The following is a 27267-nucleotide window of genomic DNA, read 5'->3' on the forward strand; positions in this document are numbered from 1 at the left end:
TAACGCTCTGACACTTCAGGAACATCTTTTCGACCATGACTAACAGGGAGATTATTCCAATAATCATCTTTGTAATGACACCTTGTCAAGATGATCAAACCCGTTGAAGACACAACCCTGAAGCTTCTCGGGGCTCTGGAGGTGAACCGGGTGATTTACATCTGCGAACATAAATATTTATCAATCTAATAAACCTGTCTGTGCGCTGGAGCTTCACTCTTTCCCCGCTTTTATTTGTGGTTTCCACCCTGACAGAGAAATGGCAGCTTCTCACTGCTGGGCTTCAAAATGAGCTTCAACAGAATCACTCAGAGACGTAACTGGAGGGAAGCTCTGAGGGCCTCGGGAACATATGTCACTTCTACCGAGGAATTAGAACCGTGACGAGCGGAGAAGTGGAGGCATCGTGCCGTCGTCCAGCTACATCCTCGAACAGAGCCAGACTCAGCGGTGGGAGGAGGTTCTGGTTCTTTGGTTCTAAACCATCGTTCTCGTCCAGTTGGCCTGAAGGTCGTTGGTCCCACGAGGCTGTTAACGGGCTGGACGTCGGCCTCCAGCGGGGTTCTGGGTTCCTGATTGGTTCTGCTGGGCATTGAAAGCCGTCACGATCAGCATGCCGGCTGAAATGATGGAATCCGAGACTTCCACACGGCGGGTCCACCTGGAGCACATCTGGATCCCGCTGCTGGATCAGAACCATCTGTCCATTTAGTAATAAAGTGAGATCCTGCTCTTCAATAGAAACATCAGCTTCATTTTCGGTGATTACAGTCACCACTTGCTATTCTTGGTCAGAGATGTCTCACGTACGTCTTTGAAGTATGGACGGATTCCTGAGAACCGGTCGGCCTTTGAAAGTGAAGGAATGATTCTTCCTGGTGAGTGGATCCAGCGCCGAGGCGGCGTGTGTGTGCGAATAAGAAGCAGGTGTGTGTGTGTGCGTGTGTGTGTGTGTGTGTGTGTGGAAGGTAACGGTCTGGAAACCTGAGCTGCAGCGGAACAATGTGCTCCGATCGGACGGTGCTCGGGTGGAGAAGCGGAGTGGAGGCGCTAACCAGCCACATCACTGACGACAAGCTCAGGATCAAGAAACGGGCGCCAGCAGGAGCCGATTCTGTCTTCTGCTGGTTTGAAATCCACCACAAGGACACACTTCAGGCGAGGCCCGCCTACGTCAGCTACACCTCCTCAATCAGGCCTCGCCGCTCTCAGCGCTGAAGGGTTCTGGGTGAAGGAGAATGTCGGGCTTATCGCCTCATTACGACTTTCAGGGACGCGGTTTTAAAAAAAGACTTCGAGGTGTGACGGCGTCCATTTTTACTTCCGTTCATCTCGACAGGGTCTCTGAGGTTGGAGACGAGCTCAGCTTACAGCGGAGAACCATGAGGAACCTTCACATCCACAGCTGTTCGACTGACAGTCAGTGAAATGATGAGAATTCACCGTTTCATCCAGAACAGCTCGGCTGAGGGTGAAGGGGCGATCGGGGCACCTGGTGCAAGGCTCCCGGTCTCGTTCCAGCCCGATTCCTCTGGATGCATGCAGCCGGAGGATCCACTTCCATCAGCAGTCCCACTCTGGAAACTTCGATTTGACTCAAGCCTTCGCGGCAAGGCGGGGCAGGTTTATTTTTATAGCGCCATTCACACACAAGTGCTTCACAAAGGCAAAGAAACACAAAAAAATTCAATAAAATCATTGAAATAGAAGATATTAAGAAAATAAAAGAGCGCGCTCATGTCTACATGTGTGTGAGTCAGGTGTGTAAACGGCCTGGACGGACCGGCCTGCCTCTGCGTTTCCCTGCAGGTCGGATCTTTTCATCGTCTCCTGGCGCTCAGCTGGACTCCACCAGAAGCATCTGGGCCGCTCTTTGTTTCGGGGACCGGTTAAAAGAAACACGGCGGCTTTGAAGCACGAGCCAGCGCACCGATCGTCCTGCACCGGCCGGGCCGAGGCTCAGGGCGGCAGCAGCGGCGGGAGGGGGAGGGGGGGTCTCAGAGGAAGTACAGAAATATGCCTCCGTTTACATCCAACGCTGTAGATTCTTTTTTCATCCTTCCTGTAACCTAAAGTCAAACCTCTGCACTGTAAAAGCAGGGATGTTCAGACACCACATGTTTCCATGTTAAAGCAGTAGGTACCATGATTTATGTCACATGGATCCATTTTCTGCAGGCATTAAAATTCCTTTGCAGTTAGAAGATGCTCCAGAGTGATTTATGTGGCGAAGCAGCAGTGAAGCGTTCTGAAACGCAGACGCAGCGAGCGACTGTAGGAGAGAGGAAAGGCTTCTGCAGCGGGAGGAGTGTTTGCTTGGCGCTCTGCAGTGGGGAGGCCACGCCTCTGTTTGGACAGATCAACTTTACATTTACTGTATCTTGTGAAGGATTACAGCTCTGTCACAACATGACCCACAAACAATGAAGTCTTACAATTATTCCCGCAATATTTAAAGTGATGAATTAAGACCACAAATTTTCCTATTCTCATTTTGCGTAAGTGGAATTTTTTTTTTTTTCTATTTAAAATTTCTAACAATTTGAAAAAGAGCATCAGAACTGAATTGACATATACTCCACAGTCAATATGAGCTACATATTGTCGGTCATGTAGCTAGTCGGATGCAAAAGGCACAAAAACAATAAAAAATTTCAACAATGTAAAAGTTACTAAACAAAAACTAAAACTCCACAAATATAAACACTACAACATGAATGCAAACATGGCATCCAGAGGAGATGTCAGGAGTGTAAAAGCTGATACATTTAAAAGAAGTTCACAACACAAACGTGAGATCAACAATAAAAGCCAAAAGGACGAGGGCAAAGGTCAACAGCTCAAAGGTCAAAGTGACTGAACAACAGCAAAAGTTAAAATGTAAACGTAAAAGCTGCAACACTAAATTCAAAAGTCCCAGAAAAAAAGCATAATAACCAACAATACAAATGTAAACGTTCTGAATACAACACAAACACAAAAGTCACAACCCAAAAACAAAACCTGCGAAGCCAAAAGTCCCAGAAGTAATGCAAAAGCCAAAAACACAAAAGTAAAAGTTACTCAGCATAAGACGCACCACAAATGCTAAAGACATGACACAAATGCAAAAAAGGTCAAAACAAAATGCAAAAGTCCCAGAAAAAGTACACAAGTCAACGACACAAATGTTAAATTTAGTAAATAAAAACCCAACACAAACGTAATATGAATGGCAGTGGAAACGACAGGAACATAAAAGTCACAAAAAGCCTGCAGATGCTGCAGCACAAGCATAAAAGCTGAGACAAAAAGACAGTAAAGTTAGATGAAATCAGCGTAGAAGCTGTTCTGGAAAAAACTTTTCCAACTCTAGTGTCGACAAATGTTTTGACATCAAAAACAAAAAAAACAAACAAAAAAAAACCACAAAAAGCACAGAACAGCGTGGCTCTTCTACTGAAATGACTCCTTTAGTTCATTTATCACTTTTGTTTCAGGAGATTCAGACATTAGATACAACTGCATCATCTGCGTATTGGCTGATTTCACCACTGTTTTATTTCAGTACTTGGTTTCCGTCACTGAGATCGTTAGATGTTCCACTCAGATTCTCTCCATTACGTCCACAGGAGCCGCGAGTCGTTCTCTCTCTCATCTTTTGAACGTCTATCTCCAGATCAGAGCCGGACGCTCAGAGGTGAAGTGGCCATTAACCCTCATTTAGACTCCCGTTGGCTTCTTCACAGCAGCCGTCTCAGCTCAGCGGCTGCTGAAGAGCAGCGAACCCCTCTTTTCAAGAGAACTCATCCATCTCAGCTGCCCGTCTGTCCGTCCATCCGTCCACCCGGGACCGGTGGTCAAACAGAGGACGAGCAGCCAAGTGAGGAGGTGTTGGGTTCAAAGCTTTGTTCTAAGTGGAGACGTCAGCAGCTCCTCACAAGCTGGAAGCCTCTTTGGTTTCAGTCCGACGGAGGAAACAGGTCAGTTCATGTTGGCGGACATGAAAGAAGGAACCTGGAGTGGAGATTTACTCGCTGCTCCAGCTCGTCTGCCGGTCTGATCCTCGTTTCTGTCCTCTGACAGCTGCAGTGGTCAAACTCCAGCGCCAGTGGAGGAGTGACTGAGTTCATGAGCAAAACGCAACAAGCAGTCCATCAAATATGAGTCCTAATGGATCCATCTTCATGCTTGAACCAATCTTTAATATGAAAAACAGATGTTAGGAACGGTTCTTAAAAAAAGAAACGTCGCCTGTTATCAATCGACTGTATGATCAGAGTTACAGGAACACAGGAGAACAGTGAAGAGTCAAAGTGACTGATTGATGACCCGTTTATGCAAAACGATTTCAAGTGAAAAACTGCTTTTTGTTGGATTTAAACTGACTTTCAGACCAATTTCAGTCCGACTTCAAACTGGATCTTTAGTTCACATCTGTGACAGTTCATGGCTGCATGTTGGATGGTTTGGATGGATGCTGGGTTGGTTGTTGGCTTTTTTAATAAAGGGTTTTTTGGATAGTTTTAGAATAAGTTAAATAGTCATCACATCTTAAAAAGGAATTAATAAATAAACTTAAGGAATTTCATATAATTTTCACACAATAAAAGAGGAACTGCAGTTATTTTATGACTGTTCAGAGTTTCTCACACCTCATGACTTCCCATTGAACCACGTCTTTTCTGAATGAACATCGATCTGACTCTTCTCAGGATGCTCTGAAGAGGAATTCCAACAGGATCAGGCAGCGACGGAAATAAAGATAAAGAAGTTAATCCAGGAAAACTCTCCATGCTATAGATGAATCTGCAGGAGCCACAGTTTCCTCCACTGAAGGCAAGTGTTGACCTGCTCCATCAAAGTTCTGTCTCTCTCTGTTTGAGGACGAGATTTGGATTGACATCTATAAATCTGTGAAATTAAACGCCGTCTTCAAAGGACTCCGTCAGCCCAGAGGCTCGGAAAGACTTCAGCCGGAAGCCGCAGGAGGAATCCAGCAGAAGCGCGCTGGAAATAACCCAAATGGAAGAACTGGATTCTGGAAGCAGCTTGAAGGTCGACGTGTTTCTCAAGGTCACAGGTCTAAAAACAAAACAAACTAAAAAGAAAAAAGGCAGATCCCAACATGTTTCATTAAAATGTCAAGTCAGCACCTCCGAGACCTGGAGACAGACGTGAAGATGAAGGATTCTGATGATTCACTCAGAAAACCAGACGACTGTAGCCGTCAGTCTTTCATGCTGTACGATGGCATGAAGAGGACGCATTAAAGAGACAGGACCGGGACTGAACCAGCGAGGAGCCGGCAGGGGGCCGAGTCTCTCCATCATGGTGGGAGGAGGCTGCCTGGGGGGGTTCAATTCCTGTTTTATTGTCTCTTCTGTCTTCAAGTTAAAAATTCAACACTCCTGCAGCAGACATGTTCAGATGGACCAACTTCTGAATAAAGCTAAAGTCTCATCCACGGTTCTGCATCATGGGTTCAGGTTTTACAGGCATTTTGACAATAAAAATCCAGGTTCTATAAAAACAGAAAAAAAACTGCCATTTTAACTGATCAAGACCTTCGAATCCATAAAAACTTTCCACATATTTCCACATAGAATCATATCTACAGATGAATCCAGGTAAAACAAGGCGTCATCGTTCTACTGCAAATTCAAGTTTTTCAACTGTGATTTCTAAATGAAAACTAGTAAAAAAAACAACCTGCTTGTTGTGTTTTCATAAAGCTCTACTTTAGGATAAAGTTTCCGGAAGTGTCACTTTAAGCAGCGTCGCCGTGGAAACGGACGCCCGAAATGCAACAGAGGTTTTCAGATTTCACACGACAGTGTGCAAAAAATCAGGCCTGAAGCTGGAGATGAAGCACCAGAGGAGCGAAACAGCAGCATGGCGGAGGGCCGGGCTGGTGGAGGGGGGGGGCGGGGGTGGACCCAGGGGGGGGCAGATTTGGACGGCGGGTTGAGTTTCTCTGAAAGGCAGCGCTCGCAGTTGACGTGCTCACTGGTAATGAGAGCTGATTCAGGGACTTAATCACGCATTAAACCTTTTTGTTGCACCTCCGGTCGACTGATGACACAGTGGACGGCCAGCAGCCGGGGGGGGGGGGGGGGCAGCGTGCAAATGGCATGACGTAAGGTCCGGCCGTGTGTGTGTGTGTGTGTGTGTGTGTGTGTGTGTGTGTGTGTGTGTGTGTGTGGAGGGGTCAGAAAGTCAGCGCCTGGCGCAGCCAGACCTTTCAGGAGCTTCATCTCGCCGCGAAGCAGACGAATCGTTTTTCACACCCGCAGCCCTCTTCACCGAGTTTCTAATGTTTGAAATGTTTCTAATTCACGGGCGTCTCGAGCCCCGTTTTCACCACATCTTTCAGTAAAAACACTAAACTTTTGTTTCGGCGTCCGTTTCCATGATGACAGTGCTCAAGGCCTCTGAAAACAACAGTCTGACTCTGTCTCCATGGAAACTGGAGAAAACGCAACTTTTATGCACCATCATATGAAACAATTAATAAATAAAATATAAAAAAGAGCATTATTTTCATTTTTTTTATAATATCGGTTCACATCTATGTTCAACATGCTCCCTGTGAGTTTGATACAGAAACACAACAATCACAGAATAATAATAAAGAATACAACTGAATAAATAGCAATAAATGTTTTCAATAATGCTCTTATGTATTAGTCTTCAAAGAAACAGTTTAATGTGTACATTTTAAACTTAATCACTAGTTTTGAGTGGAGCTTTGATTTTAACTGAACAGTTTCACAGGGAAATAAAAATGAATGTGGGATTATTGATCATCCAACGTTTAAAAGTTGAGATGCTCAAGGGAAGGCCGATCTGTCGGTCTATTATGGCAAAAAGCAATACCGGTAATTACATTTACTAAATAAACAGAAATAACTTGAAAGTAACAAAAGTGCAACAACATCACCGCCGTCTGACTTCTAAGATTTCTGTATTTCTTTTCCTGGAGCCAATTCCTAAAAGTAAAGCTAATTAACAAATCTGAAACAGCAGATCTTCTCAATTCAGTCAGAAGCTCAACCTCCAGCCAGGCCATGACCGGCTCCGAGTTCGACTTCAAAATAAAAGCACACGTCGAAGGAACAGCTGCGGTTAAATCTCCTGTTCAGGATGTTCCCAAGACGTTTGAGCTCAACGCTCCTCCATGTTTTATCACTACAAATAAGTTACGCTCACAGGAAGTGGCAAGTTCAAAGGTTAACGCAGGAGCTGCTCCTATTGGCTGATTCAGACGACCACGTTTTTTAAATGAATGAATATTTTACTGATTGATTAACCAGACAACAAACTGCAACATTTAGACATAAAATTAAAAAACGGTATTTCTTGGGGGCGCTACAGCCGTCCCAGCAAACTCCATCTCCGCCAAGCAAGGCTTCAAGGCCGGACCAATACCCATAATGCAACAGCTGCTGCACACGGTTTCAATTGAAAGAGCATCTTCAGTAGAGCTCATTCGAGCCCGTCTGCGCTCTGCTCTGGTTTTCTGGTATCTGAACGGCGAGCTCCAGAATGCGGAGGAGACTCTCCCTCTGGCCCCGGGGCCGTTTCCGCTGCCTTATGAAACGAGCCGACCCACGTCACGTGACGCGGCGCGGCGCACGTGGACGGCAGCGTGGGGCCGATGAGCTTCACTCTGGCTTCCTGCGAGAGCGACGCCGCGGCGTTCATGAAACAGATCCAGGCCGCCCGCCGCCGCGAACAGACGGATGACGGCGGGATTTACGGCGCGGCGCTCTGCGTCGGGGCTTGTCTGTAAAAATGTGTAGCCTTGGGTGGTGAGCAGGTACGCCAGGCGTGCCGCGGCGCTCCACAGCCCGGCCTTTCACAGGAAGAGCTCGGAGACTCCTGGGGTCAGGGTTTGACCCCACAGCACCGAGTTCCTGAGGGAACCTGCTGCGAGTCAGCGGGTCGGATCCTCAGAACCAGACACTCAGACTGGAGCATCTTCTGGACTCTCGTTGGCGGTTTCACGATGACACATTACAAGTTTGACGTTTACTTTTCATTTTCAGCTGCTAGTTTCATCTCGACTTTGTTCTCCTTTCCTCACTCTACCGTATCGGCTTCGTGTCGCACCGTATTGATGCCAGTTCTGTATCTGGAGAGTCCCGCTGTGTCTGGACGGCAGTGATATCATAACGGTATCAATATTGTGGAACGGCGTCTGCATTTTGTCAGCACTGTTGTTGTGAGAAGGTGAAACATCCTGCTGCACTCAGACCGACTCCCATGATGCTTGTGGACACTGGGAGTTTGCGTGAGGAGTGAAGTGGAGCATGGGGTCGCTCACCTTGGCCTGGCTGGAGCAGGAGGTGGCGCTGCAGGTGCTGGAGGTGGAGGGGTAGCGAGCATCTCCAGGCGTGGTTGGTCACGAACAGGCCCCTCGCCGCCTCACAGCAGCCAGTAAGAGTCTGAGCCTCCTGCTTCACCTGCAGCCTGGAGGTCAGCCGAGGTCAGCAGAGGTCAGCCGAGGTCAGCGGAGGGATTCATTCAGAGGGATTTCAGGAGATCACAGTTCAGGGGATCTCTCTCCACACACACTTCACACACACACCTCCTGCTCCTGACTGCTGCTGCTTTTCACCTGTGAAGGCAGGTGGATCAGTCCACTGTGTGTGTGTGTGTGTGTGTGTGTGTGTGTGTGTGTGTGTGGGGGGGGGGGGGGGGGGGGGGGGGGCTGTACAGTCGTTTCTATGAACAGATTTTGGAGGACTGTTCAGGGTGAAAATAATGTGTTGATTATATTTGACATGATGTGATCGTTGCCTTTTTACTTGTATCCAGTGATTCTGTTCAGATTTTCTAACGGTTTGATTTTGGATGTTTCACACACCCCTGGAGGTTTTGGTTCAGTCCGGCCTGTCCTGATTGGACTGATTGAGACCTGGGCTCATTTCAGGAGAACCTCAGTGAGGGGGACAGTCAGCCTCCAGGGTGAGGACAGGCTGAACTTCCACCTGGTTTTCTGTCCAATGCTCCCAGCAGAGGCTCAGATAACCAGGTCCTGCCGGGGTGGGGGGAGGGGGGAGGGGGGAGGGGCGGAGGTTGGGGGGGAGGAACTCGGTCCCTCACTGTCCAACTGGATCAGTATCGAATCAGTAACAGCAGCTCTGTTGTCCTGAGAGCAGATCAGCTGTTCCAGACGCCTCAGTCTCTGTTGAAGCTCCTGACATGAGCGCTGGATCCATGAGGGACGGGTCTGTGTGTGTGTGTGTGTGTGTGTGTGTGTGTGTGTGTGTGTGTGTGTGTGTGTGTGGGCTCAGAGCGGGCCTCCTCCTCACTCTCTGGACTCAGACCAGCTATTCTGACAGAGGGCCCAACCCGCTTTTTACTCTCCTAAATCACTGTTTCCCTCCTCTGTGCTCACACACACACACACACACACACACACACACGCACACACACACAGATATACACCAAACTGGTTCCTTTCATTGTTTTGAGTCCTCCTCCACACTTTGAAGTGCAGGGGTCAGGCGGAGGAGCAGAGTCTTCGGCGGGGAACATCTGGAGCGCCGCGTTCAGCAGGCCTCGCTTGGCAGGCGGTTGGTATTGGCACCGGCAGACCTTCCTACCGGGGGCCTTTCATCTCGGTCGGAACATGTGGACCGGGCCCCCGCCCCGGGGGCAGCGGGGCGGCCGAGGCGCGGCCCCTCCGAGGAGGAATCCGGCTCTCCCGCTGTCCTCAGGAGCTCCGTGGAGCATTCCTGCTCCGCCCGGCTCGCCTTCCCTCCGTCTGCAGGACCAGCTCACGGCAGCCGGAGGAAGAACAGCGGGCGGCGGGCGGGAAGTGTTTTCTCTGAGAGGAAACGCTTCCTAACGCGACTCCTCACATTCACCGACACTCGTCACGCCACACTTTTCAGAAGTCAGTCAAAACAAAGACGGTTAAATACTGTGGAAGCTTCGCTTCCGCGTTCAGCTGCGCTGAGTCTGATGGCTGATCGTTGCTGTTGAAACCGCTGAACCCGTCGCCGCTGGGGGGTCGGCGACGGGTCGTCTGGAGACGGAGGCAGCAGGCCGTCGGTGTTTGGTCCAGATTATCTGCTACAGTGATCCGTCAGTCCGAAGCAGAGGAGGAGGCGATCCGGGTTAAACATGAAGCGAAGCCGTTGCAGCGAAGCCGTTGCAGCGTCGCCGCGGAGACGGCGTCTGTTTGAGGTTCGAATGATCCGAGAGGACGAACACCCACTGGAGCACGAAATGGGGTGGAGGGGGGCGGAGGAGTAGGGGGTCCACCAACATGCTTCACAATAAAACTGAACAAGTCTCCTCATGTTCATGTTGTTTTAGCAGCTTCACCAAGAAGAAACGTGCATTTCCGCCATATGGGGCAGGTTCGCCCCCTCTGGCCAGCTGGGGAATTGCACCCTTCACACCAGAACAGCCAAAATCTAAATCTAAAGGGAGAAAAGTCTGGAGCGCAAAGAAATCAGAAATCCTAAAAGCACCGTCAATGCTGAAGCACAGACAAGCCGACAAACAGGAAGCGGAAGAAAAGCCCCGAAATATAAAGTGAAGGTGAAGACGATCAAACTCAGACAGGAGAAACACATCAGGAGCAGGAGCAGCAATCAGACACCAGGAGGGTCAGCAGGAAGCCGGAAACTAGAGACGGAATGTCAAAATAAAACAGCATGGACCAAAACCTGGAGACGGAATGTCAAAATAAAACAGCGTGGGCCATGGTAAATACACGACACTCTCTTTCACACTGCTACAGCCCAAAGCGCTTTACACTGCATCATCACATTCACCCATTCACACACACATTCACACACCAGTGGAGGCGGCTGCCATGCAAGGCGCCTCCAAGGGAGATTTTTGCTGCCGTGACCTCCGAGAACTCAGGGGAGCGATGATGAGAAGAGGACTGATCTGTGGAGGACTTCAGCCAGCGGAGCATCAGGAGCTGCAGAACCGTGGTTCCGTCAGCCGGTTCCTCCGAGGTCGAGAACACAGCTGATCGGTGTTGTTGTGATGCTCCACTCAGAGTGGAAAGTGGGCGGAGCCTGGACGGCGAGCGGTCGCTACGGCCGCCTCCTGCTGGAATCTGGATCGGTTTACACGTCGTATTGTGGGACGACACGCGATCCTCATGCCGCCGCCGCCGATTCCCCCCCGCTCCTCCTCCTGCTCCTCGCTCTCCTCCATTGTACTCCTCTCCAACTGGGTCGGCGGTCGTTCTCTGTATGTGTGTGTGACCCCGTCCGGGATTCCTCACACACTTCCCATTCTTCCCGCAACAACTGCCGGGTTAATGAACACGGCGAGCGCTGGGGTCTCCGGCACAGCTGCCGGGCGGCGGAGCGGCCTCCTGTTAATCATTTCCCACGGCGTCATTAAAGGAGCAGATGGAGTCACGCCAAGGACGCAGCTCACCGGACCGGCACTGAGGGAGGCGGGAGCAGGACGGCCGCTCAGGCTCGGCGTTTGGTATCGGCTCATAAACTCTGATTCAGCGCGCGGCGTGGTTGTGTTTGTGTTTTTATCAACGGTAGAAAGTGTCTCCGAGCAGACATTGCTAAGTCCCCTCTCATCTAGAAATCAGCTTTGTTCATTTATTAAGCTTCAAACTTGGTTAAAAGATTCCAAACGTCTGTGTCTTCGAATACACACTGTCCTGAGGTTTTGTTGGGTTTTCGTTTATTTCAACATTAGCATGTCGAGCTCGTTGCACACCTTGCTACCAGCTGCAGCGGCTCGCTGGAGGAGTTTTTATTGATTGTCTTTTTCAGGTTTACATGACATTTCAAGAGAAAATGCATTATTTTTCTGTTTCACTTTAAAACAGCAAAGATTTGAAAGGATTTTCAACGACACAGAAAAGGTAGAAACATTAACTGTTCAAAAGGTGTCGGTTTCGCTGTTGTCGGACACCCAAAGTGAAAGTTTTCCTTCTTTACTACAAAACATCATTGCATAAATGATTCCTAGGACGACTTTTTAAAACACGAGCTCCCAGATTGTAGCTTAGCTAGCATTAGCGTTCACGTTTCTGCATTTGGACCTTGCTTGACGTGTTTCTTGGCAGAAGGAAAACCTTTTAGTGAAAAAGTAAAGCCTGTTATAATATCAAACATTTAACACTGAAACAAAAACAACTTGTTTTTTTTAATTTCAGACAGAAGTCCTGAGTCGTTGTTGATTTAAGCTAGTTTCTGCTGTTTGGTCAATGCTAGCCTGAGCTGGTGGAGGAGCAGTTCTGCTCCAGAGCAGCTGCAGTTTCCAGATGTGGACTCGGTCTCAGCAGCCAGTCTGGGTCTGACGCGGTCTTGGATTATCTGATCTTGGATTATCTGATCTTGGATTATCTGGTCTTGGATTATCTGGTCTTTGCAACAGTGCTAGCTGTTAGCATACTAGCTGACCCAGCAAAGAAACTCAGCTACGGTGAACCATCAAGAAAGTATGAAAAAGGCAGAAACTTAGGTATAAAATACTTTAATAAATAATAGGATTGTTCTAAGAACAAAAACAAAAAAATTCCACTAACAAACCAATACTTTTACCAAATTTTGTACAAAATAATTACAATGTTCTGCACATTCAGCCCCTCATGTGGGGCCAACACAAATTTACTGACAGGAAATGAATTTGGGTTCTCCGTGTTGCACCAGCGACTTGAATGAAAAAAAAAATTAAAAAAGAGAAAATGTTTGTCCACAAATCAGCAAAAAAAAAACAACCTTTGACTTGTTCTCCTGCGCTAGCGCCGTGGAGCTAATGCTAACCTTTCCTCTCGTCTTGTGAGATCTTAGTGCAGAAATAAACGGGACAAAATCCACAAGAACACGAACAACAAAACAACTTGTTCCCTTCATTAGACCAGAACAGAGACACAGGGAGAGGCGGGCCAAAAGAAAACAACTGATCGATGCACACTGTGAGCGGATTCCCGCTTCAGCGTCTTGCTAAAGGGCACTTCAGCTGGGTGGCTGAACACCCTGTGGGTGGACCCTGTGACCTGTAACAGTGACGTATCAGTGCTGGTCGGACTTCCCTCCGGACCACAAGGCCAAACTGCGTCACACGGAGAGTGAAGCTAAAATATCTGATTTTAAAGATGTCAGTGAAACGTGTCGGTAAAAGTGGACGTCTTGATTGAAAAACGCTGCTCTATGGGCCGAGAAAGTCGTGAAATAACTTGTTTGTTCATGTACCATGATTTGTATGATCTGTAAGTGTGAAGGAGTTTTGAGACCTGTACATGTCCCGTCTTCACCCCCCCTCAGGCCAACTGTTGGGGAAACTACACCTAAAGCCCTCATTCCAGACTCGCAGGATCACTTTTTCAAGCTCGGAACTAATCAGTTCAACCACATCCTCCAGCAACTGAAAATGTCAGGTTTGGTTTTGGTTCGAGTTTGACTGCAGTGCTCTCCAGAGTTAACAGTACATAACAAGTTTTTTTTTTATTATTCATGTTGCTCAATTTGTCTGTAAGTCAGATATCTTTATTTTGCCCTCAGTCAGGACTGGCAGGATCACTTGTGACAATTTACCGTAAATGTCAAATGTCTCTACTATCTCGCTCCTCAGCATTATGAAAGCTTGTTAGATAAAGAGGAGAGCAGGAGCCTGTCAGTCGAGGTTGAGGGTAAAGAGAACCTGACGAATGGAAGCATCTCTGGACGTTTCTCTGAGGTCCAGGATAAAACTGGGACATTTACAGGCTCCTGCAGGCAAAGTCTCCAGATGTGAACCAAACATAGTTTAGACTCATGAATCTGATTAAACACATACAAAAAAAAAAAAAGCGATTCCACACAGACACAAACAAACAACTCTGCACATGTGCACCAGTCACTTCTCACATCCAGACGATGGGAACCCAGGATGTGCTCCACATTTCTGTCAATTAGCTTCCGTCTGCCCCAAACTACTCTAAACTTCCTGAAATGAAATGAAAAATGACCAAAACGGCAGAAATTTGAACCACTGTCTCAGAATTTGAGTCAATAAAAATGAAACCGTTGAATATAAATGAACGAACGAATCCACAATCTGTGAAACGGACGACGACAACACACCAAACTGCTTTCTGTTCAAATCATGGTTTCAGTCCAAACGTGTATAAAACCTGTCAGAGCGTCAACAGACACCAATAAACGGAATGACATCTTTAAAAAACCCACAAAACGTATTCTTTAGAATAACTATGATACAAAGCATCACTTAAGTTACTAAAACTCAAATATACACAGTCATTTTCTCATATTTACAAATGTACATTGCAAAGAAAAACAGCCTTTGCTGCCATTTAAAGTTTGTTATTAGGACTTCTTTCCCTTTTTTGGGTGTTCAGAAACAACATAAAGTCTGCAGGAGGCCGGAAGAGGCGAGACGACGTCGGGCTGAAGGCACTTTTCTACCAGAGACGGAGAGAAGGTCTGAGAGCGGAGCGGAGGAGGCCTGGAGTCCAGCTGACGGCCGCGACCGAGCCCCAGGCGCTCCGGGAGGCGGAGCCAGCTTCAAACTCCTCTTTTAAACCAGATCATTTAGAAACCGCAGGAAACAGGTTCAGCGTGAAGGAAGAGACGACGGGCAGCAGCTGGCAGCCGGCGAGACGGAGGACAAGACGCCGGCCGGAACCGGAACCGGAACCGAGGAGAGAGACGCCGGTGGGAACCGGAACCGGGGAGAACAGTGAGCGTCCAGCTGGAATCCACCAGCCGTGACAACCTGATGCCTTGTTTTGGTCTTTCTCTGTGATTTTTTTGTTTTTCTTTTCTTTTCATGGGTTTTGAGTCGTCGGCGGCTGAACGCCGCCTTCCTCCTCGCCGCAGCCGACGCAGTGGGACAGCGGACGGACTGCGGCCGTCCCTCCGGAGGGTGTGGAGTCCGTGGCGCTGAAGACGTTGCAGTGCTGCTGCTCCTCCTCCTCCTCCTCCTCCTCTCACACGTAGTGTTCCTTGATGTCGTCGCTGAGCTTGGCGGCGTTGAGGTTCTTACAGCGGTTGTCTTTGGGGCTGTAGGCTGTCCGGTGCGGCGCCTTGACCGGCGCCGTGCGCGTGGTGCACACCACGCCCCCCTTCCCCAGGCCGCCCCTGTCCGGCGCCCCCGCCGCCTCGTCCTCCTCCGGCGCGCCCTCCGCCTCCGCCTCCTCGTCGCCCTCGGCGCCGTCGCAGGCGCGGTCCGACGGGCCGATCAGCTTCTTGCATTCGTACTGAATGTCTTTGCCGCGGTTGTCCTTGAGCGCGTTGCTGCGCAGCGGCTCCAGCTGGTTGTTGACCGTGGTCTCCTCCGAGCGCGCCGCCCTCTCGCGCTCTTTCTTCCTCTTGCGGGTCCACCAGACGCAGACCACGATGCAGAAGATCCACAGGACGCTGAAGACCACGCAGAGGACCGGGACCAGGTAGCCTGAGGGGACCAGCAGAACCAGGACAGTCCACATCCGTCATTTGGTTTTTAATCTATTTATGAAGATTTATTAATAAATACATTATTCTAAGATTTATTTTTAGGTTTTTTTTGTTTAAAATTTGTTATTTCTCATGTTATTGTTCATTTTGTCTCATGATGCCTGAAAACATTTTTCTTGGAATTAGTTACTTTTATCTTTCGTTATTTTCTATATAAATATATTTGTAATATTATTATATTTTTAATTTTTCACAATTTATTTATTTGTCTTAAGTATTCAATTAAATACTTTTTCATGCTACACATGCGTTTCTTATTTTTTCAATTTTTTATTTCTTACAATTTCTTCCCTTTCACTTTTATTTTGTCAGTTATATATAAATATTGAATTGGACTGAATTGAATTGAATGCCTTACTGTCATCATACTGAGCATGGCGAAATTAAGAGCAGCTGCCATGTCAGGGTGCATACAAGGCATTAATAAATAATCAGCACAATATAAAAATAATATAAAAACAGTAACACACAGCATTCAACACACAGTGAATAAATTTTTTGCTAATTTAATATTATACTTACTTAAGATCTTCTCTCCCAATCTAATCATTAAAACAGGACATTTAATCCTCCCTTCTTTCTATTTGTTAGTCTATTTATTTTTTTCACACCTTTTGGTGAGTTCAGTTTGTTTTCTTCATCTCTGAATCGAGCTTCACAACTTTGGAAAGTTGAAGTTTCCAGAAGCAGAAGTTGAGCGAAGCGATAGTGTGAGGATGTGGATGCAGCGGCGGACTCACCGACAGGCGGACACTCCACCAGCATCTCCACCTTCACCTCCACCACGGCCAGCATGACGGTGCTGTTGTGGCGTTTGGACAGAGCGCTGGTGATGGCGCCGGCCGCCTTCTGCATCTGGCCGCAGTCCGGGTCCTTGGAGCGTCCGTCCTGCTCGAACGACTGCGGGACGGAGACAGAGGCGGATCAGACTCACCGCTGCTCATCTGGCTCACATCTGGACTGCAGCTGCACGACCAGCTTTACGGTCTCATGCTCATCAGAACAGATCGGATCCCAAACAGAAGAACAGCGACGTTAACGGAACTGAAAACGGTACTGTAGTAAAAATAGTGGCAGTAAAATCCTAAATGTATCGACTGATTTAAACTTTGGAAGGAGCTCCGCTTCAACGCAGAATCTATGTGAGGTTTTTCAAGCTATTTTTACACAAAACGTCCAATAAAATCCCTTTTTGGAGAAAACGGTTCCTCTCTGAGCAGCGATCTGCTCCTCAGTCCTCAAACATGTTAATACTCCACACAGCACCACGCTCACGCCTGTCACTGTGCATGTGGCTCCTCTTTCACTAGAAAACTTAGGTCTTTGCAGAGATTAATTGCGTCCATTTCAAGTCAAATCGTCGTCGCCTCAATAAGAAACTGTGGAGAACATGTCAGAGGGACGTGTGAGGCAGATCGACCGTCTGCAAACTGGATTAAACATGGAACGGTTTTAAAATCTGTCACAGTTTTCTTGCTGATATTCTCTGTTTTCCTATTTTGAGTGAATCATTTGGTCTGAATTCTCTAGTTTTCATTGCAGGTGTCACATGTCTGCGCCGTCAGAGACCATTCGACCAGTGGTGAAATAAAAGACGTTCTGCTGGAGTTTAGTTTGACACGAAACAAAGGAAAAAAAAGAGACAAAAAGCCAAATTCATCCGTCAATAGAAAACATCTGGCGTGCTGCGGACCTCCACCCGCTGAGCCCACAGAGGGCGGAGCTAAGTGTCTAACAAGGTGCTGAGAGGTGGTGGTGGGGGGGGGGGGGTTAGCTGGATGTTCAATTAGAACAAACAATAGAGGAGCGGCCAGCTGTGCTCGCCGCTCGCCCCGGAGACCAGCACTCCTCTTTCCTCCTCCACAGGAAGTCTCTCCAGTCACACTCCTCGAAGCCCCGCCCCCTCCGCCTGACCGACGGCTCTCCTCTCACCGGGCGGACGGCTCGGATCGACGCCGTCCAAACGACTCAACAACGAGAAGCACAGCTGCTGATCTGATGAAAACATCTGGAATGTGGAGCATCTTCCTCCGGTAAGCTGTAGTCCGGATTACAGATTAACCCGGAGTTTTCTCTGGTTTGGATCCGTCTGAGTGTTTCTTCTCATTGAGTCTCGATGAGCCGAGTCGTCACTCACTGCTCAGCCAACTCAACCCGTTCGCAGCGTTTCCTGCCGTCTCAGCATCATCGGCTGCAGCAGGTGGAGTCAGACACTCGATCCCGGAGGTTCTCCCGGCGGGGCGGGGGCTGGGCTCCACCCTGCAGCAGCAGTGGGAGTGAACCTCTTTGTGTTTTCTTTGCTCTCTCTCTCTTTTATGAAAGCCTCATTGTGAGGACGGGTGGATGTCGGACTCGCCACTCCTTTTCCTGTATCTGTCGCTCAAAACAGGCCCACAAACATCAGAGGAGCGAGAGCTAATCCCCCCCATTAAGAGATTACAGCCCCGAGTGGCTGATTCCCTCAAGTCTGGGTGGCCGAGAGAGGAAGGCGAGAAGAGGAGGGAGAGAGCGAGAGAGAGCTCATCCAGATGTGTCCAGATGTTCCCTCATTTTCATCTCTACTGAGGAACAGAATCCAGGTCCGACTGCAGCTCACAGAGAAAGCGATGCCTGAGGTGTGAGTTCGTTAAAGAAATGAGGATCTGAGGAGCGTTGAGCGCGAGACGTGAAGAGAATCTGCAGGGAGGATCACAGTTTCCTTTTTATGGAAATGTGTCGAATATACAGCTGGAAAGTCCTCACAAAAGGTTTTTTACACTAAAAAGACAAAAAACAAAAAAATGTTTTATGAAACATTCTCCTATATTTCAGTGATCTATGGAGGTTTTATGCTTTTTTCAGTTGTTTTGCCAGAACAAAAAGAAAAAATGATTTAAACATTTGGTGTTTTTCACTGTTTTTCAAACATGTTTTGAGTGAAATTAATGTAAATTATCATTTATACCCTTTTTCAAACATCATTTTTTTTCCGTTTCAATTCAGAAAGATTTCACATTTATTTGGCATTGTGTTGAAAGCAAAATGCGTTTCCATGGAAACGGCAGAAACAATGAAAACGCCACAACTTGGGATGTTGGTTGTTTTTGTAATAAAAGTTTTGCTTTGAATCAGATACTCTGCTCTGTGTGTGTGTGTGTGTGTGTGTGTGTGTGTGTGTGTGTGTGTGTGTGTGTGTGTGTGTGTGTGTGTGTGTGTGTGTGTGTGTGTTAATCACCATGGCGACCTCCACGGCGTCGCTGGTGGAGTAGGACAGGTCGCAGAGGATGAGCAGCGCTCGCTCTTCGGCCAGCGTCCGAGTCACGGGAAGGTATCTCAGCTCGGAGCAGATGTTCTCCACAGTGGTGCCCTGCACACACACACACACACACACACACACACACACACACACACAAAAGACGGATTAGCATCTGCACTGCTGGCGACCAACAATCACATCGTCAATTCCTCCTCACTCTCTTTCAGAAGCAGCCAATCAGAAAGCCTCCCACTGCAGGGGGAGGGGCACACACACACACACACACACACACACACACACACACCTGTCACTCAAGTCTCACATCTGTATTTTACCCAGATGGGTAAAAAAAAAAAAACATTAGCCTCTTCGTAACTTTCTCAAACTTCACCAGAGAACCTGAAGAACAGCCATCAGCACAGGGGAAGAACATGCAAACTCAGTGCAGCGGTAACCATAGCAACACTACAACCCATGATAAACGAATACGTGAAATCCAGCAGTTAAAGTGAATGAGTCACGTGAAAACGTTAAAATAAAAAATACACAGTGAACCGTCGTCACGGTAACCACTGCAGTAGACCGTGTTGTGATGCAGACGATGGATCCGTCCGTCCACCTTTGTTTGGTTGCCACGGTGACGAGGTCAACAACACGGTGACATCACAATTTAGACGGCAAAACTGAAGTTCGAACCCGGAGCGGAGCGAAGTGAGAAATCTGTCAGATCCGGATACGTCCTCCTCAGGGTTTGGTCCTGGTTCTGCAGGTTCCTCCTCCTCTGGTCCTGGTCCTGGTTCTGCAGGTTCCTCCTCCTCTGGTCCTGGTCCTGGTTCTGCAGGTTCCTCCTCCTCTGGTCCTGGTCCTGGTTCTGCAGGTTCCTCCTCTGGTCCTGGTTCTGCAGGTTCCTCCTCCTCTGGTCCTGGTTCTGCAGGTTTCTCCTCCTCTGGTCCTGGTTCTGCAGGTTTCTCCTCCTCTGGTCCTGGTTCTGCAGGTTCCTCCTCAGGGTCTGGTCCTGGTTCTGCAGGTTCCTCCTCCTCTGGTCCTGGTTCTGCAGGTTTCTCCTCCTCTGGTCCTGGTTCTGCAGGTTTCTCCTCTGGTCCTGGTTCTGCAGGTTTCTCCTCCTCTGGTCCTGGTTCTGCAGGTTCCTCCTCAGGGTCTGGTCCTGGTTCTGCAGGTTCCTCCTCCTCTGGTCCTGGTTCTGCAGGTTCCTCCTCCTCTGGTCCTGGTTCTGCAGGTTCCTCCTCCTCTGGTCCTGGTTCTGCAGGTTTCTCCTCTGGTCCTGGTTCTGCTGGTTCCTCCTCCTCTGGTCCTGGTTCTGCAGGTTTCTCCTCCTCTGGTCCTGGTTCTGCAGGTTTCTCCTCCTCTGGTCCTGGTTCTGCAGGTTTCTCCTCTGGTCCTGGTTCTGCTGGTTTCTCCTCTGGTCCTGGTTCTGCAGGTTTCTCCTCCTCTGGTCCTGGTTCTGCAGGTTTCTCCTCTGGTCCTGGTTCTGCAGGTTTCTCCTCCTCTGGTCCTGGTTCTGCAGGTTTCTCCTCTGGTCCTGGTTCTGCAGGTTTCTTCCTGTCCACAGGGAGTCCTTCCCTCCAGTCTGCCCTGACGGTGGGTTGTGTTTCTCCATCAGACCGGGGTCTCGATGCAGACTCAGAGTCAGGAGGTGATCAGTGGAGGAACTTTCCTGCGACTCCAGCTGACGGCTGAGACTCGGCGCTGCGGATTTCAGAGCTGAAGAAAAGATTTGCGGCGCTCCACGTCAGGACGGCCGGCCTCCTGTCTGGAGCTGCTGGAGCCACAGCGGCGCACATGTCACTGCTTCTCCCGCTTAAAAACTCCAGTCGCTGCACAAACACCCCACGTGGCGGTCTGGAGCTCTGAGACAGCTGTAACAGGACAGCCTGCAGGGGAAGTGGTTCGCACTGTCACGGCACATCATGAGTACCGAGGTTTGATTCCCAGCATGTTTCTCTGTGTTTGAGGGCCTGTTTCTTCCAGGATGTCAATGTGATGAAAATTAAACATTTTCAATCTCAGCTGACTGTGTATGTGTAGTGGTCAGCACTGTCTACTCACATCAAAGAGACATGGGTTCGATCCCTGTTTTGGGTCTTTCAATGTGGACGTTTAGACTTTTTCTGCAAAACCTTAACAGGATTCCAAACCAGAATCTAAACCATCAGCTGATTGGTTGTGTGCATAAAGTGAGTCTGAGATAGTGGTTAGCACCGTTGACTCACATTAAGAAGACCCTGGTTCGATTCCCGTCCCAGGCAGTTGAACCAGGAACATTTGTCAGGTATCTGCAGCAGTCTGTGATCGATACAAACCGTTCAGACTGTCTGGGCGACCCTAACAGGACCGAGGTTTGAGTCCCGGGTCAGGACCTTTGTGTCTCTGTGGAGTCTGCATGTTCTTCATTTGCATCTGTTGTTTTTATTGGACATTAAATTTATATGAAAGCTTTTAAAGCGAAGTTTAACCATTTTTATCACACTTGAAAGACATTGCGAGTCTGTTTTTTGTGCTTAGTTGTAGTTTGGTGTAGTGATCAGCACTGCCACTGCCCCAAAAACAAAGCCTGGGTTTGATTCTGGGTGAGTGTTGAGTGGCTTTCCGTTGGGGACTCCAGATGTTTCATACTTTGATTCGCGAGCCTGAAAGCCTGTAATCATGTAGGAGACAGAACATCTGGGTGTGACGTGGTGCAGTGGAGCAGTGGTTCGCACTGTTCCTGCAGGTTTCTGCTCACCTGTGGGACTTTGTCCTTCTTGAAGATGAGCGTGATGTGAGCGCAGCTGTTGTCAAGGTAACCGCTGTTGGGCTCACACTGGGTGTGCAGGGGGGTCGGGGGGTCGGGGGTCGAGCACACGCCCCACTGGTGACACGGCGGCGAGAAGCAGGTGAGGAACTGGTGCTCCACGCACTCGTGACCGCCGGGGCAGGACGCGGCGCCGGCGTCCGCCGGGGGGAGCGCCTTCGGGAGGATGCAGGGCCGACGCCCACATCTCACCTGAGGGGAGGCGAGAGCGAGGTGAGTTGGAGGAAGACGGTCCCTGGGCCTGAGAGGAAGCGGCGTCCCGACCTTGGAGCAGCGGACGTTCCCGTTGGCGCACTGGCAGGTGTTACACTCCTCCTCCCACCGGCTCCCGTGAGGAAACTGGAGGCCGGCGTGCCGACACGACTTCCCCACGCCGAAGTCTGAGGAGCAGAGGGGGAAGCGTCAGAGTTACATCCTGCAAAACCCGGAGCCGAATGAACTGAACGTCGCGTGAAGGAAGATTCCTTCTGAAGGAGAACCAGAGGAAGACGCTCCATACGCTGGACGTTAGATTGTTTCCGGAGTCATAAGAACGAATTCACAGTGGAGGGAATGTGTGTGTGAAATGGACGAGTGTGTGAACTCACAGTCGAGGCAGCGCGGCCCGGCGTGTCCCGGAGGACACACACACCGGAAACCGTTAATCTCATCGATGCAGGTCGAACCTTCAGCGCACGGAGACGACTGACACTCATCGATGTCTGCAGAGGAGAAACACCCACATCAGATAGAAATACAGCAGGTAGAGACACATCAGATAGAGACACAGCAGATAGATATACAGCGGACAGACTTACAGCAGATTAGCAGATAGACGGCCAGCAGATAGACGTACAACAGAAAGATGGATAGCAGATAGACTGACGGCACATAAACACACAGCAGATAAACTGACAGCAGACAGCTATACAGCCGACAGACCAACAGCACATAGAAAGATAACAGATAGACTGACGGCAGACAGACCGATAGCGGACAGACGTACAGCAGTATAGACCGACAACATAAAGACAGACAGAGGACGGATGGACAGCAGAGAGACGTAGGGCAGACAGCAGGTACTGAGTTTTGAACTGAACATGAACGTCTGCCTGACAGCCCGATAAAGTCAAAGCGTCTTCATCCGTCCTGAACTCGTCCACCCAGAGGGAATCAGACCGGGGCTCCGGTTTCAAACGGGACTTCTCTGCATTGCTATGTGCGATTCTTCAAATCTCCCTTCAAAGCCGCAGATCGATCCCCGGAGAGGGAATCAGCTCTGCACATGTGAAAAGGATTCTCCTTCTTTCTGGAGGGTTTCACTCCCAGAAGGCCGCGGGAGAGCTCACTGACCCGTCCAAGACCGGCTTCCTAAAGGGCTTCCTAATCTGTCGCCCCCAGACAATGGGCTCACGCGACCTCTGACCCCTGACCCCCGCCCACCTGACCCCCGACGGCGGAGGTTCCCAGGGACTCACTGATGCGGCAGTCCGGCCCGGCGAACCCCGGAGCGCACTCGCAGCGGAACCAGTTGACGCCGTCGACGCAGCGGCCGCCGTTGTAGCTGCAGAGAGACGGAGACGGAGGGATGAGAACGCCGGGGGTCGGCTCAGCTCAGCTCAGCTCAGTGTGGAGGCTTGGGTTTTTCAAAATAAAAGCCGTGGCTTGGGATCAGTTTCAGTGGTTTTCACTGTAATCCTCAGGATCAGATCCACTCTGTTTACGTGAGGCTGAAAACACGACTTTTTAAAACAGTTCAGTTTATTTTCACTTAATTCCAAAGAGGGAATGCTGGGAAATGTAACATCCAGACTGACCAGGATGTAAGTTTACGCTGTTGAGGAGAAAAAGAGGATTTATGGTCGGAATCAGCTTCACTGAAATCTGGACTAAAAGCTTGAATAAAGTCAGAAAATCCAAACTTCTGTTCGGGTCGTGTGTGTGTGTGTGTGTGTGTGTGTGTGTGTGTGTGTGTGTGTGTGTGTGTTTGTCTCTGTGTGAGTCTGCAGACGCTGATCCCGGATCAATGTCCAGACTTCATATGTAAATCCCGGCAGACCACATGCTGAGCCCCCCCCCCCAACCTCCACCCCCCCTCCAGCACTTTACACCTCCGCTCCTCACGAGTCGCCTCTTAACACTCCTCCGCCCGTCTCCTCCAAACCACAGCCTCCGCTCATCCAGCTGTCGGTCGGCGGGAGGCGGAGCCGGAGCGGGGGGGGGAGGGGAGGGGGGAGGGGTTCGTCCAGGAGGAAAGTTTTGAACGTTTGTTTATTTCTTTTGTAATTTAAAAATATATTTTTTTAAATATTAAAAACGGTGCAGTACTCCCCCAAAATAACAAAAACAAAAAAATATATTTTTCAAATGAAGTTTAAGAAAACATAAATTAATAATACAATAATAAATAAAATATTAAAAGTTAGTAATTTTTTTAAGAATATTGAATAATGTTAAGAATGTTTTCTTGTTTCAGTTTAACTTCACAGTATTGGCTCAATGAACATTACGATAAGAGTTTTAAGGATTTTTTCCTTTCTTAATATTATATCAAAAATGCAAACTAACAAACAAAAAACAACATTTTGTAAAAAATACTGTAAAATATTTAAAAATGTATCACCAATTATACATAATAATTGTACCTATTATTATTAATCTTAATTTATCTCTAATTAATCTTGATAATATTGATGTATTAATATTATATCACTTATTTATTTATTATTTTTCAATATATTTTCCTTGTTTCTGCTCTACTTCACATCTTTCATACAATGAATGCTGTATTAATAATTGAAAAAAATGTATTTGCCTTTTATGATCAGTTTGGATCAATACTTTTAAAAAATGATCAAAAGTTAAAAACAAGTGTCTCATAAAAAAGTGTCTCACCAGGGGAGAGGATTACAGTCGTCAACATCTGGAAGGGAGAGAGACAATGAAGAGGAGGTCAGTGGCTGTACGCTCTGACGGGCCTCATGAGTGTGTGTGGGGGACGCACTCCGTGCACAGGTGGCTCCTTCCCAGCCGTCCTTGCAGATGCAGGTGAAGGCGTCTCCTCCTCCGACGCACGTCCCGCCGTTCTCGCACGGCCCCGAGTCGCAGCTGCTGTTCTTGGCTGGAAGAAGGAAGCGGAACCGAGAGGTTGAGAGAGGAACCGGAACCGGAACCGGAACCGGACCTGAGGCGGGACCCCGACCAGGACCCAGACTGACCCGTGTTGCAGGTGCTGCCCCCCCAGCCCGACGGGCAGCTGCACAGGAAGGCGTCGCCGTGGTCGTAGCAGGTTCCGCCGTTACTGCAGGTGCTGGAGTCGCACTGACTCTCGCCTGGAAACAGAACATCTGCTTCACTCCCAACGCCTCGTATACACTCTCACACACCTGTCAGTCCTGTGAGTGTGTGTGTGTGTGTGTGTGTGTGTGTGTGTGTGTGAACTCACGTGAGTGGCAGGTCTTTCCCTTCCAGTTGTCGACGCAGTTGCAGTAGAAGTCGTTGAGCAGGTCGACGCACTGGCCTCCGTTCTGACAGGGATTCCTGCTGCACTCATTCACGTCTGCAACGCAGCCAGCGCCGAGTTACCTCACAGCACACACACCACGACACACACAGCCCGACACACACACCGACTCACCCATGTCACACAGGCTGCCCTCCCAGCCATCCGGACAGAAGCACTGGAAGGAGTTGATCCCGTCGATACACGTTCCTCCGTTCTTACAGGGAGACGACGCACAGTCGTTGATGTCTGCAAGGAAATATCAACACACCTTCAAGTTTAAAAAAACCTCCTTTTTTCAGGACCATAGATCACACCCCCATCAGCTGCTGTTCCAGAACCATCAGTGAATTTGTCCTGCAGCTTTCAGCCTTCCAATTTTCCCTGGAAACGGATTCTCCCTCTGAACTCTTCTGCTGCTCTCCTTGTTTTCTGATGTACTTTCAGTTGAAAACAGCAATAATAGGAACTTTCTCTACTGATGTCAGTAGACTTGGCTACTAGCGGTGGCCTCACAGTAACAAACGGCTGTATTTCCACCAGATGCATGTTACTTGTGGCTCGATGCCTGCAGCTGCAACAGAGGCGCAATGACCCTACAGTGGCTCTATTTTCACCACATACAGCCGCCAACAGGCCGGGCATCGGACGAAAGACGATGGGAAAGCCTTTCACTCCACAGCGCATCTTGTAGGGATGGTAAACCTCTGCTGCGGAGCTCCGAATCCACTGGGATCCAGTGGAAATACCGCCGTTTATTTCAATGGAGATAATGCTAGTAGTCATTTCTATGTCCAAATATCTATGCTTGTAGCTCCTGCTGCGTGACGTCATTTTCCGCTGCAGATCTGATCCAGAACCATAATGCAACCAGTGTAAAATGGCCCTCATGAGCAATTAAGAAAAAAACTACAGAAAGTGTGACTTATAGTCCAGACAATACGGTAATAAATGCAGCATCACAGTTTTTTCTACTTCCTTCTGTTTCACTGTCAATCCAATCAATACACTGAGCTGCACATTGATTATTTATCAAAGATGAGAATTCCTTTTGTATTTTACAACTAAATCAGTTCAAGATGCTTTGAGCTGTAACTGATTGCAACATTTAAGAGTAGGAAGCAGTGATTCAGTTTAGATTTGGAGAAGAAACACTTTAAAAGCAGCCTGTAAAAGCACAGAATGGTAATCTGTTCACTGGGATGATGTCGGGATTGAATTTCTCCCTTCAGCTGTGAACCAAACAGAGATCGTGATGATTATTCAAACAGAATTACAGTAAGAATCATGTGGTTCCCACTGATGGTAAGTGCTGATAAATATAGTCAGTGCGTGTGTGTGTGTGTGTGTGTGTGTGTGTGTGTGTGTGTGTGTGTGTGTGTGTGTGTGTGTGTGTGTGTGTGTGTGTGTGTGTGTGTGTGTGTGTGATCATGACTCACTCTCGTGGCAGTAGGTGCCTGTGAATCCCGGCTCGCAGGAGCAGCTGAAGTTGCCGGCAGGCAGACTGATGCAGCGCCCGTGGGGGCCGCACACGTTGGACGAGATGTGCCACACCCGCCTCTGGGTGTCGTTGGTCGCCACGGCAACGGTGCAACTATCGATCACTTTGTGGGGCGCAGGTAGAAAAACACTCGTGAGGCAACGTGAGATGGTCTTTGAAGTGGTGAAAGAGGGGAAATGATGTATTGAGCGTGGAGGACTGCATGGTGTACCTTGGCAGTGGTTGGTCTTGCAGTGGTCTTTGAGCTCTGAGCAGGTTTTGCCCTCGTAGTCGTCGGGGCAGCTGCAGTAGAAGTCGCCCTTCAGGCTGTGGCACGGCGCCTTGTTGTGGCAGGGGCTGGGGCTGCACGGGTCGTTCTGCACCTGGACGGCGAGCAGACAGACGCTGACACCTCCTTCCTGTTCCTCCGCCCGGGCGGCGTGCACCTGCAGCGCCCCCGTTAGCCGTTAGCGCCCTCACCTCGCACGTGGTGCCGGTGAAGCCTTGCAAACACTCGCACATGAAGCCGTCCAGCAGGGCGTGGCAGCGGCCGCCGTTCCTGCAGGGGCTGCTGGAGCAGCGGTTCCTCTGGACCTCGCAGTGCCGACCCACGAAGCCCGGCTGGCAGACGCACTGGTAGCCTCTGGCCGCCTCCTGGAGCAAAGACACGGCCCTGGAGTCAGCTCACACCAGACACAGTGATATAATTCAAAACTGAGAACTCAACGGATGAAGAGCATCTCAGCGTTTGGTACCGCACACATCTGTTATAACAGCTCACGTAAAAACAATCAACTGATCGGATGGTTCGGCAGT

At 49.0% G+C, this 27267-nt stretch overlaps 1 protein-coding gene across 2 annotated transcripts in view; it reads right to left on the minus strand.

The window, feature by feature from the left end:
• Positions 1-12452: 12452 nt before the first annotated feature.
• Positions 12453-27267, minus strand: part of LOC115406830 (protein jagged-2-like) — a 53799-nt gene continuing 38984 nt past the window's right edge. For both annotated transcript variants that reach the window (XM_030117066.1, XM_030117065.1), the window contains 15 exons: positions 26932-27105; positions 26684-26834; positions 26411-26575; positions 25107-25220; positions 24915-25028; positions 24688-24801; positions 24474-24590; positions 24365-24392; positions 22948-23033; positions 22078-22191; positions 21755-21870; positions 21422-21682; positions 18658-18789; positions 16184-16343; positions 12453-15381 (listed from right to left, as the gene is read on the minus strand). In XM_030117066.1, coding sequence (XP_029972926.1) covers positions 14918-15381; positions 16184-16343; positions 18658-18789; positions 21422-21682; positions 21755-21870; positions 22078-22191; positions 22948-23033; positions 24365-24392; positions 24474-24590; positions 24688-24801; positions 24915-25028; positions 25107-25220; positions 26411-26575; positions 26684-26834; positions 26932-27105 — 2310 coding nt within the window. In that variant the 3' untranslated portion in view covers positions 12453-14917. The remainder of the gene's footprint in view (positions 15382-16183; positions 16344-18657; positions 18790-21421; positions 21683-21754; positions 21871-22077; positions 22192-22947; positions 23034-24364; positions 24393-24473; positions 24591-24687; positions 24802-24914; positions 25029-25106; positions 25221-26410; positions 26576-26683; positions 26835-26931; positions 27106-27267) is intronic.

Source organism: Salarias fasciatus, chromosome 19 (assembly GCF_902148845.1).
Source record: "Salarias fasciatus chromosome 19, fSalaFa1.1, whole genome shotgun sequence".
Taxonomy (NCBI): Eukaryota; Metazoa; Chordata; class Actinopteri; order Blenniiformes; family Blenniidae; genus Salarias; species Salarias fasciatus.